The sequence below is a fragment of the Siniperca chuatsi genome, linkage group LG5 (genome assembly GCF_020085105.1).
Source record: "Siniperca chuatsi isolate FFG_IHB_CAS linkage group LG5, ASM2008510v1, whole genome shotgun sequence".
Classification (NCBI taxonomy): Eukaryota; Metazoa; Chordata; class Actinopteri; order Centrarchiformes; family Sinipercidae; genus Siniperca; species Siniperca chuatsi.
Window position 1 is genome coordinate 22,692,517 of NC_058046.1, and position 12,620 is coordinate 22,705,136.

Sequence of the window (12,620 nt, forward strand, 5' to 3'; positions counted from 1 at the left end):
CTTCAGTAGAGGAGTTCACTTTAGCGTTCACCTTAAAAAGCGACTAACACACAAATTGTCAGATATTTGAAAAATCAGTCCTGATTTTTTTGCCTTTTGAAAATAATGTGTTTCTATAGCTCTAAAAATCAGGGCATAATGTAAAGTTGATAGGGGCATGTTTTCATTACTATTAAAAGAATAGTTTGATATTTTTTACTTTCTTGTCGAGAGTTAGCTGTGGAGATCTGTCATATCTGTCTGTTAAATATATAAAGCTGGAGCCAGGAGACAGTTAGCTTAGCTTAGCCTAAAGAGTAGACTTGGGGGCGAAAACAGCTGGCCTGGCTCTGTCCAAAGGTTAAAAAAAAATCTGCCTCAACAAGAAAGTGAATAAGCATATTTCCCAAAATGTCAAACTGTTCCTTTTAATTAAAATCGATAGGATTCAAATGCTTAAATACAAAAGTTGCTCGACTCAGGATCAAGAGATAATTATGATTATTTGCACTGACATGCATAAACATAAATTAGGATTTGTTTTATATGAAGGTTAACGCAATGTATTACCATATTATTATTACTCTCTATCAAATCACATGATTGACAAACATGGATTACTTGGATTTATATTAAATAACTATGGACCATATTTATATTGCCAAATAATGATAATTGCCTGAGTATGCTGTATGTTAAGTATGCTGCTGCTGTTAAGTAACAATACTTCGTGGTTATTTTGCATTTCAGGTCGGCAGGTTGGTCCAGATAGCACATGCAGAGAAAAGCTGGAAAAGACGATCATATTGTACACTAAAGTTGTGAGTTGACTTATATATCATTGTATGATAATAAATGACTATTTTCTGTTTCATTATTAATCAATAGGTTGTATATTTTGCATCAAGAACTTTGCAGACCATTTATAGTTTCTAACTAATTTTATCTTTCCCCCTTCCTCTTTCTCTGTTTGTCCTATTCTGTACTTTTCTTTCCCCCCTTTCATGTAGTTGTTAGATTTCCTGGAGTACCATCCATGCGCATTTATACCCCTAATCCAGCGTTCCCTGGAATTTGCCGTCAGCTACGCGTTCACACCTGCAGGGGAGGGAGTGACCTTTGAACGCTTCATTGTTCAGTGCATGAACCTCATCAAGATGATTGTAAAGAACGATGCCTACAAACCTGCCAAGAACATTGATGGTAGGATTTGAGGGCTTTGGGGAAGAGGAGCAGGAGTGGTGGAGAATAAAGAATGCATGAAGTGATAACACAAGCGAGTAAAAAGACTCGGTAGACGAGTGATAAGAATTGCAGACATGGATGAGGGCAAGGAATATTCACATGAAAGCTAGACCATCAAATCAGAATTTTAGGTCTATGATTCGGAGGTCAACAGAAAATGCCACTAGCTCTTCAAAGCTGATCACTGACAGTATTTTGAAAAGCACAACGCTATAATACCATCAGTGTCACCGTACCTCACCATGGCTCATGTTTATTTCAAGCTGTCAGAGGCCTCCAGTGCTTCATTAGCCGTGGAGCACAACACTCGGTCTTTGTTCTGCCAGCTAGCATGGTCTTTGTGTGACTTTATTGAAGATCTTTCCTAAGCAATCGTTAGTTGATAGAGAGCGGAGCCACGCTTTTTTGGATGTTGCATTAATGCCTTGGTTCCATTTGAATGTTTGAGTGTGCTGTGGCACCAGACTTAAGTCCGACTCCAGGTTTGCTTTCTTTTTCCTATTTCCAAACAGGAAAACAAAGTATTTTGAGTACTAAGGTTACATAGCCGAAGGGAAAGTTGACTGACGGAGCTCAACTCGGAGCAGCCATCTGACTTATTTATAAGGCCCATGCTGTCAGTCAGATAGACAGACTGAAAGACCCATACTGAGAGTATTAGAACAGGGCCCTTATTACTGTACCGGTAGTGACATGGGGGTCAAGGGCCACAGGTAAAGTAGAGGTTTGAAAGTAAAATGACTAGCAAGCTGTCGGGTGGAGTATTGGTTTGGTTCTGGAAGTAGAGTTAGATTTTCTTGTTTACTGTATATAAGAATGTTTTTGTGAAAATAAATATTCTTAAATCATCCACATTTTAACTAAAAGGGATGATGAGCAGCAGAGCAGAGATATCTTTTCACTGCAAACTATAATAAGATTTAGTATAAAATTAAAGTTAACATGCAGACTACAGAATAATGAATGACTTTTGCTGTCACAAACTATTTCTGTGAATTCCACCATAAATTAGATTTAAAGATGGAAAGTGTAGAGAAGTACAAACAGAAGATAGTAGTGTTTATATGACTGTGATGCATGGATTGTTTTAGGTAAGTACATTAGACTTAGACTGTTTGACAGATTTATGGATAATATAATATCTTTGTTTTCTTCATTGTCTCTTTTTCTCTATTTTACTCTCCCTCCTCTCTCTCCTTCTTCCCTCCCTCAGACAGTAAACCAGAGAGTCTGGAGGCTCACAAGATCAAGACAGCATTCTTCACACACCCCACTCTGACCGAGATTGGACGTCGGCTCGTCTCACACTACTTTCTTCTCACTGAGGAAGAGCTGGCAATGTGGGAAGAGGACCCTGAGAGCTTTGGTAATAGCACATCCCCAGATACACAGGCTGAATCCTAACAGGCATATTCTTGGGAAGTCCAGAATAGCGAGGGTTAGCCAATTCTACAATTCATGAGCAATGTTGCTTTAGGTGCAAGCTTCACCAGAATTTATTGAATTCATGTAGTGGTAATGCTGTATTCAAGCAGTAAGGTTAGGCATTGAACACATAAATAGGCCCTAATAATGATTTCTTGAATTGTGATTTGTTTTTGATAGGGCTCCAACTATTGATTATTTTCACGATTAATCGTTTAGTCTATAAAATGTCAAAAAATTGTGAAAAATGCTCATCACAATTTCCCAGAGTCCAAAGTAATGTCTTCAAATAGCTTCTTTTTTTTCAACCAACCGTCCAAAACCCAAAGACTGTCATTTACTATCATAAATTACAAAGAAAAGCAGCAAATGCTTACATTTAAGAAGCTGGAACCAGCAGGTGTTTGACATTTTTGCTTGAAAAATTACTGAAACGATTTATCGATTATCAAAATAGTTGGCAATTAATTTTCTTTCGATCGACTAATTGTCGCAACTCTAGTTTTTGATAATTGCACAGTCAAACAAATGGTTTTCATACAGCAAAGTACTATATTATGCATATCAAGTGTTATAACCTGTGGTCAGAAGCTCAGATTTATCTAAAGTAGCAATACTCTACACAACATGTTTTATAAAGTGCTGATGCGGATTTCCATTGGAAAAATGCTACATGAAATAGATTAGAGGGAGCGAGATTTGTCATGTCAGAATATAGCTAAGGCCTGTAGCAGTATTAGTTTGCCAGTCCCCCATAGACACCCACTCACAGCTCTCACACTCTTCTCTTCTCTTCCAGCTGTTGAAGAAACAGGTGGTGACTCTTGGAAATACAGTCTACGGGTAAGTAAAGACACACACACACACAAAGAAATATATTTTCATATTAATTACCTGGGAGGGACAGAAACAGTGTTTGTAAGTGATGATGGTTGTACACACAGTCCTCAACTGGTACCCCTACCTTGACAGCATCTAGGAACAGTGAGAAGGGGAATGTTGTTAAAAAGAAACTTAATCTGTCCCCTTTGTTTCAATCAGGGTAAAATCATCATTCGTAAAAAGTCTAAATATGTCTGGCAAAAAAACTGAACGGGATGCTAAAGTCCCTTGAAACCATACAAATGTAGATTAAAAGAAGAACCATAACAGAAGAAAAATCCAATTTAATGAAATTTCTAATATATTACTAGTCACAAATATTTTTTTGTCTGTATATTTTCAAAAATTCAAAGCAGTGTTTTATGTGGTGGCACTGAGAAGGTTGCCTACATTGCAGCATCATAAAACAGTTAGTGGTCCCCAGGGCTTTAGGTCCTGTCTCTGTGGCTGTGTCTATTTAGTTGGCAGTGGTTTGTCTTCAGCTGTTCTTAGTCATGACATAATCTCTTATCCAATGTCTTTATTTTTTTTCTGTCTACCCTCTCATCTGTCTTCCCTTCCCTCTCTGTGTTGAGCCCCATTCTACTTAGTTTCATCACTTCAGATGTCAAAATTCTGCTCTGCTCTTTCTGTGAAGTACAGTAAAGCACTCATTCATTGAACCTTAAGTTCTTATTCATTTAAAGCACACTGCAGCAGAAAAAAATGTCATTGCAGTCTATGAGAGCTTATTAGTTAGCTATTTACTTTTTAGTAATCTCAGTAGAAAACACTGAACAGTTTTTAACAGTTTTTCTCACTTTTTATTGCATCAGTGTTCCTTTTTGATCAGGTCAGTGTTAAAAGTGTTTTTATTAATACATAAACTGATTTACACTTTTAATGGTATAAACACCAGCTGCCCAGTTAAAAGAGATTTGATTATAAATTGTAGAGTGACTTATAGAGTATAGTATAGTTTTAGTATATTTCCTGTTGCTTTCTCACGCACCTTTTCTTTTAAATGGAGTTCATAATATGAATGGAGTTTGTAATGTAGAAGTGATCACATTCCCTGGGGCTGGAAGTTTGCGAAGATGCACGTCAACATCTGCGGATCTATGCAGAGAAGGGTAACTTTGTAGGTTGCAGAGGCTAATTTTAGTGTATTTTTAGTACTAATAGCATCTGAATACACACACATTCCTGCCTGAGTATGTATATCGATTGGTTCAGGAACTTTTCCACACAGTGTACACCCTCTTTTGACCTTCGTATTAGCACACTGTGGTGCTCAGGATGGTTCATGGATCAAATGTCACTGTCCATCTATTCCTTCCATGGTCACCAATTATAATGGCTGATTATAGATGACCTTCCCCTATCAAATTTACTACCTGTCTATATTTTTCTAACAGAACAAGGGTTTGTACTGGATGGCTTTTTAAAAGTGTCATCTGACCTCTGACCTCTTGCCACCTGGGCAGAAAGGTTATACCTACATGCTGGTAGATGTCACAGACATCACACTGTAGCACACAGCATGTATTTATGAATTGGCTCAGCCTGTGTTGTCAGATTACTTACACCTTTAATATTGATACTTTTGTGACATCTAAAACCTGCTACTGAAGGTGGGTGGACTACCATTTCTTTGTTTGAACACACAGACACACCCCAACGCACAAACCACGCACACATATTCACACACACTCACACGCGCGCGCACACACACACACACACACACACGTGCACACACACGTGCACACACACAGAAATCCCACATTGACTTTTTATTGAACTGGGAGCTTAAGGTATTGTTTGCTATTGTTTGTGTGTGTGTTTGTGCACATGTCTCTTTGTATACATTTTTCTTTGTGTTTATAGAAGATTTGCACTGATATCACTTGATATTCCCCCCACCACCATGGAGTGCCCAACCACAGCAGACTGCTAAGAAAGCGGAGTGCTGTGATACTGAAAAACAAATTAATGATTGTGATCACTTCTGCATACAGTGTACCATCTATTCTGCCAATTAACTCTTTCTTTTTGTCTCCTCTGCTTCCTCTATTTTAGCCCTGTACAGAAGTATTGTTCCTGGATATCTTCCACAACTACAGCCAGACACTGACACCGGTGCTACTGGATATGGTTCAGAATCTCCAGGGTCAGTTAAATATTAAATATTAAATATTAAATACATAAAATATTATAACATGCCAAAAGCACAGTCTGCTCTCTTTTCAGCAAACATTTTAACATCCTTTCAATGCAAGGAAAGCATGTACTCAGTTGACAGTTTGTTAGATACACCTAGCTAAAGCTATTTCTTTCTAATACAGCTTCGCAATAAATCTTACCTTCATGAAGGTAATAAACTTCAGTTTTTGTTGAAGCTGTTAAGATTAAATTGTATGGTCATTTTGGAGGCTGTTTGTGGTGCTGTTGGATTTTATTGTGCATATATCATTATACTGAGAGGTCTTTCCAATATTTGTCCACCCCAATGATGTCATAAAGATCCCATTTGTAATGTATTTTATCCCAATTGTGATCACTGGGTCCATTAAATCCTACAGATCATCTGTTATTATTGAAAAGTGTATGCACATTATTATAACACTTATCTTCCAAATGCAGTCTGTCTTGTTGCTGATGTTACATCCAGAGTATGTATCTCTTTTTGCAGGCCCAACCAATGTGGAAGACCCTGTTCAGTTGCTAATGAAGGATGCAGGTGAGTCAAAGGCTTCACCTACTCTTGCTGGTTCAATAACTACTATCATCTGTCATGCCAGGTGTATTAAATGACTGATCTGGACTCTTAAAGTCCGATTTAGCTAACATTACTATTTTATCTTCAACACAAAATGTGAAAGTTGTCCAGTTTGCTTTGTTATTGAAAATCTCCAACCACAATCCCAAACCATGCAAACAGATAGAGAGGGAGAGCTGTGTAAATTGAGAGATACGTACATTTGAATAAAGATATACATTTTAGGCTAAAATATACAGTCTGAATATAAAGTTCTTGCTGTACTGCTCTCACACTCACTTAATCTCTCCTCTCCATGGACATCTTCTTTCCCCCCTCTTTTGTCTTTCTTACACCCTCTCATTTTCCTCTCTACTTCCTTTTAGTATTTATAACTCTTGGGCAGGTCAGGGCTGCTAGTTTTATAGCATACACAACTAAATCACAGACAGTTGGGATTGCCTTCTAAGAGGGCTTCTGCTACAGCTGAATTCATGTAGAGATCTCAGCAGTCAGTTGGCAGTGTTGATTAAACAGCAAACATCACTGGATGATGAAGTTATGCTGTGGTAGCAGCAGTGACAGATAATTGTGGCTGTGAGAGCTAAAGGTGGTTGAAGAGCCAAAGGGGTGCTTAATAACAGCAGGTGCTGATTTATTTTTTAAGGAAATAGATAAGTCAATAATTAAAATAGTGCTAATACAATTATATAGGGCTGAAACAATTCCTTGAGTAACTCGATTATTAAAAATCATTGATTTAAGTTATTTTCGAAGCTTCGTTTAATCCATATAATTATATACAGCAGACTGTGTTTTGCATGGATGATTATTACTGTCGCACAATGCGCTTACGCTGTGTGTGATCAGAGATGGTTCAGAGCGTCTTGGTGTGATTTGACAGCGCAGATTATAAAGAGGAGGAAGAGAGAGAAAATAGCGAGGGGAACAGAGAAGAGACAGGCCAGAGAAAGCGACAGAAAGTGTCCACAAAACCTCTGTACAGTGTGTCTATTGTGAAACTGAACTAGCCTACCACAATAGCACAACGTCTATGCTTCAGCATCTCCGCGGAAAGCATAACGTTACAGTCTTTGCATCCAGTCCACAGAGCGACACAAGGTATATATATATATATATATATATATTGTAAGGCTAGCTGCCCTACAATTATAGACTAAGACCTTAATTATACTCCTGTAAAAAGGGGTCCAGTGTTTTTCTGAACGCCCAACCCAACATTATATGCCTGAGCTTGATCAGTGAGCTCAGGCATACAAGACTGGAACAGGCACATTAGTCCATCCTATGTGCTATAAAGACATTTGTCATATGCAATACGTAACAACCATATTTGCTACAAAACCAAGACCACCTGTTTAGACCCTTTTTATAGCTGAGAAATGTTGCTGGCATTTAAACAAGTATGAACCACCCTTGTAGCAGTAATTTATATTTTTGTTGCTGCAGACATCCATGAGGTGTTTATATAATTTTTGTTCCTGTATCAGTCCCACATTTGTCATTTTAATGCTGCACTGGCAGGAGCATTAACTTCCTCTTGAAATATTGTACATTAGAACTGAGTAAGTATATTTAAGTACACCATTAGACTTCTGAGAGGCCTTTTGGACCACTAAAAACACAATTAAAAACTTAGCAACATCTAATTTTAGGGAGCCAGAATAATATAGCAGTGCTAAAGACCAGGAAATAACTATACTTTACCTCAAGCTAAACTGTGTCAGTAACAACAAATATATATTCTATAAACAACAGAACAAAATACTATAATCAAAATACTAATCAAGAATTAAAAATAGTGAGGAACCACACACCACAGCTATCTGCCTTTTCACTCCAAAAAAAAGAAATGCATGGTACTTGGTTCCAATTTCCTGTCAGTTTTATTTACCTATAAATAGTAACTCCTCATAGCTTTGGTTTTTGTGATAAGGACCAAGGCCACTGCTTCAGCACCTTTGGACTATCCATCTTTTCTGCCTATACTTCCCTCCATCCATCTTTTTGTCATGATAAATGAGAGAAAATATGTCTTTGACGCGTTTAGCTGCTCCATAAGTATTTGGATCATTTTGCTGAGACACCTACAATGTTTTATATCTCTTCTTTCCTTTCTCTGCTTGGGCTTTTCTCTCTCTTTCTGTCATACACACTCACATAGACATACTGTAGATCCAAATATACCTGTGCCCAGTGTCAGCCTTGCATAATACTAGAGAATTACAGTAATGGGAAAAGTTCCTCTCTGTTAAATCTCCTCCCTTCTCCATCTTTGCTCTTAACCCATCTCTCTCATTGTCTTCTTTTTGCCACCTCAAAATTCATTACCTTTAAAGATGAAATATAAGTAGTAACAGGAAACATCTCTTCCACTTGTATGGCTTCTGTTCCTTTATCTGTCTGTATTATATTGTTTTCATACTGCCATCATTTTTCTATTCTCACCTTTTTTTCTGTTTTTTATGCCCTCTTCTAAATGTTTGCCTCTATTACACCAATTTCTGCCCGAAGAGCACCTTTTAGTGTTGTTTCTCTGTTTTACCCCTATTCCTGATATACAGTACTTGCCAACAACATATTATAGCTAAAATTGCTTTTATTTAGTTTTTTGTTGGCCATGATTGGATTGCATATTTGAAGGACATAACTATAGCAGATTCAGCTTAGTTTATTGGCAGGATTGCTGGGCAACAGTTATCGGAATTACTTTTAGTGTTTGTATCTTTCATACTTTCCGAAATATGTAACGTATTTCGGGAGATTTTCCCCATTCGAATGGATGGAATGTTCAGAGTTAGTGGGTGACATCACACGCAGAGTGGGGTTAAGCTGTTAAACTCTTCTTAAATATATCTCTTAAACTTCTTCCTACTGCCACAATTGTCGCTCCAAATACATTTTTTAAAATCAAAACAGTAACACTTTTGCTCAGATAAGTCCTTACACTATAACTCATGTCAACGCCTTTCATTGCTTACACTATATTTTGCCCCCTTCATCCCTTTCCTGTTATTCCAACTCTTCATGCTCCTTCAGCTGCACCTTCATACAAAGTTAAGCCAGCAATGCAGTTTAGCTCCCAGCCCTTTATCAAGCAATGTGGCTCAGCTTCAGCTTTTCAGCATCCAGGATCCAGCAATCCCACTGCAATTTCTTCAGAAATGGCATTCTCTAGTTGTGACTCTGGCACTGTTTTGTTTCACCTTAGAGACCAGTTTGAAGTTCAACCCACAATCAAATTTTAAACACTGAAATAAAACCTGACAAGTTATACATTGTGTAGTGTGATTAAAATAATTAGACCCTCTAACAAAAACATCCTGTATTGACAAAATGCAGTAATTTACTTTTAAAGGTTGCCAATGACATGGATGACTCAACTTTAGTGTTCTACAGCTTATTTCAGGATCATAAGCCATTGTTTTTTTGAATGGAGCTATTGTTTGTCTTTTATAATTTCTCTTATAACTTAGACTGCTCATACTGGATGCTTTTTTGTGTACTGCACTTTTTAGAAGTATAATATTTTCAGTCCTATTGTGAACACTGTGACTAAAAGAGGATGATTTTATGACTGTTATTGTGGTTGTTTTGTCCACAGTATACAATGCAGTGGGACTGGCAGCCTACGAGCTGTTTGACAACGTGGACTTTGACCAGTGGTTCAAGAATCAGCTTCTTGGAGAGCTGCAAGTCAGCCATCACAGGTATTGTGTTAGAAGTGTTGCATTTCTTTTGCAACTTTTGCACATTTTTCTCAGCATGTTTATTTAATTTCATTTTGTCATGATATTTTAGATTTTACAGTATCATGAAGTACACAAACTAAAGAATCATAAAATATTTACTCCTCAAGATAAAATACCAGCTCTAGGTGGGCAAAATAACACCCAATACGAATACATTTGTGAAGCTTTTTAATGTTGAGTTTTTGCTAAGACTGTCATAGAGTTGGACTCCATCAGATTGCCTTCATAACACCAAATAGTGTTTATATTGTGAATTATTAGTGTGTGGTCAACATTACAGAACAGCTAAAATGATTTTTGAAGCCACGGCTTCAGAAATAACCACAGAGCTATCTCAACAAAGATTTTATGTGATAGGCTTCCCTAACGAAGTTTTGTATTGCAGGGTTAATGATTTGAGTTGCATTACAATTCAATAATTAATAATTCAGTAATGTTCAATAATTTCCTCTGGCCTCTTAGTATGCAGTATTATTTTTAAATGCATCACTGTTAGGAAGGTGATGATTCTTCAGTATGTCTCGCCAGTGTTATATAGGCTTGAAACTGCAGCTAGGCAGTTCTGTTTAAAATGGTCACTTTCAGACATTATTGGTGTCTGATGCATTCCATAGTTAACATTCATTTCAGTGTAACTCAAGCTAATTTACTATTAACCTCTGTCCAGTTATTGATTACAGTCAGCAGCACAGTCAGTGCATGCCAAAAGGCTCACAAGTAGCCAACTGACGCTTTGAGTCAATGTCTGTCACGTTCACATTAAGAATTGCCACTTGTATTCACTCAAGCAGCAGTCAAATGTGTCACAGTGTCAGCACTGTAACAGGCTACTTTAACTAGAAAAACAGTACAATACAAACTCTACAAACCTCATCATGTGTCTACAGACAGTCAGATGCAGTAACAGTAAACATTGAGCTGATAGATGAATGCATTTAAAAAGTGATGGAAAAGAGGGGCCAGAGGCGAGGTGGTGAGAGTGATATGAAGAACAAAGAAGTGCCCTGGACCCATAGACCTCAAGACAATCAAAACAAAAACCCTGCAGCACTCAAAAGGTCGGCTACTCAGGTTGGTGCTGACGTCAGAGTGCAGGCGCGCTGATGTCATTGTGGCTCTGCTCCCACACAGTGCAGATGTGAATAACCCCTCCACTTTGTACCTGGATGATTGCTTTGTACACACTATGTGACTCATATTTCCCTTTTGATATTCTTCTGATATACTTTTACTTTATACTTTTTTTATTTGAACAAACTGAACTCATCGAGACGCAATATCTAGGGATGTCAGTCGGCCTCACCGTAGGATAGGGACACATGAATAGAGAACATCCCGAGAAATAAAACCAAATAAGCCAACAGCACAGGGATGTCGTGCCACCTGTGTTGATTTCTGTTTCTTGTCCACACACACAAACTAATGCAAACACACATACATTTATTAACTCTGCTCGCTCAATCACAAATGAAAATAATAGAGAAACTAACAAATGGAAATGAATATTGGAAAGTAGAAAAGTACAACAATATTAAGAACCCAATAAAAACCCTGTTGGCTCAGGCGCAAGACCTTTTTCACATGTAATCCTTTTTTCTACCATTTCTCTTCTTCTACAGCTGGTCAAAGATAGCAGAGTGATGAGTCCTACAGTTTTCAAAGCAGTGTAAACATGGGAGCACAGTCCCGAACTTGATGTCTTCCCTATGCAGAGCTACTCAAATAATAATAAAAAAATAAAAATTGTAGTTGTGGAGTAAAATAAAATACACTTGCTGTGTTGACAGCAATAGAAGGATGTCACCCAATGCAACAGTCTGGCTCCAGGCATAAGTGATATTTGCCTGTGACTAAACAGTTAATAGATGTTTGCGGGATAAATTCATGGTTGGTTTTAGCCTCCTCAGTGAAATTGTTAATCTTGAAAAGATAATTCCAGCCTCATCCTTTAACTGCCAAATTATGTCTTTTTAAAACAACAGAGGCCCTTAGATGATAACCTATTGCTTTATGCTAAAAGATTGTATGAAGATTTTTATTTTGTTTTAGTAAAGCCAAGGTTAGTTATATAGATGACAATAGATAAAAGTCCCATTCACTTCTCTGTTTGGGGGTGCTGAATCAGGCTGTGTTTCTGTCAGATTTGAGATTTTCCCACAGTCTTTTTGAAGTGCCTTCTGCAATGAGACTGTAGAATCAGCATGGATATTAAAGCATAGACATTTTTGATTGACTCTCATTGAGTGGAGTTTCTTTGTTCTGTAGCAATCAGAGGCTTTTGTTTTTTTTCCCGTGTGTGTGTGTTTGCATGTGCGTGCCTGCGTCTTTGCCTAAGTGTACTTGTGCTGTATGCACACTGCTGTATGTCATCATGTTTTACATCCTGTCACAATTTTATGTCTCATTCTTAACTCCCACTGGAGTGCATTAGGCACAGGAATATACTTCCTCAGACGTTTGAAAAAAACAAACAAACTCCAAAACCCTGCTAGTCAAGTTTATGAAGCCATCACATAGAGAATTCTTACATGCTTGATCACTGTCCGGAATGTGAACACAATCAGTCAAAGAGGAAACTG

General features: G+C 37.7%; 1 protein-coding gene across 2 annotated transcripts in view; it reads left to right on the forward strand.

Annotated features, from left to right (window-relative positions):
• ipo11 (importin 11) overlaps positions 1-12,620 on the forward strand; it is a 122,376-nt gene that overhangs the window by 29,100 nt on the left and 80,656 nt on the right. For both annotated transcript variants that reach the window (XM_044196091.1, XM_044196092.1), the window contains exons 9-15: positions 730-800; positions 990-1,182; positions 2,438-2,590; positions 3,449-3,492; positions 5,590-5,680; positions 6,203-6,250; positions 9,894-9,999. In XM_044196091.1, coding sequence (XP_044052026.1) covers positions 730-800; positions 990-1,182; positions 2,438-2,590; positions 3,449-3,492; positions 5,590-5,680; positions 6,203-6,250; positions 9,894-9,999 — 706 coding nt within the window. The remainder of the gene's footprint in view (positions 1-729; positions 801-989; positions 1,183-2,437; positions 2,591-3,448; positions 3,493-5,589; positions 5,681-6,202; positions 6,251-9,893; positions 10,000-12,620) is intronic.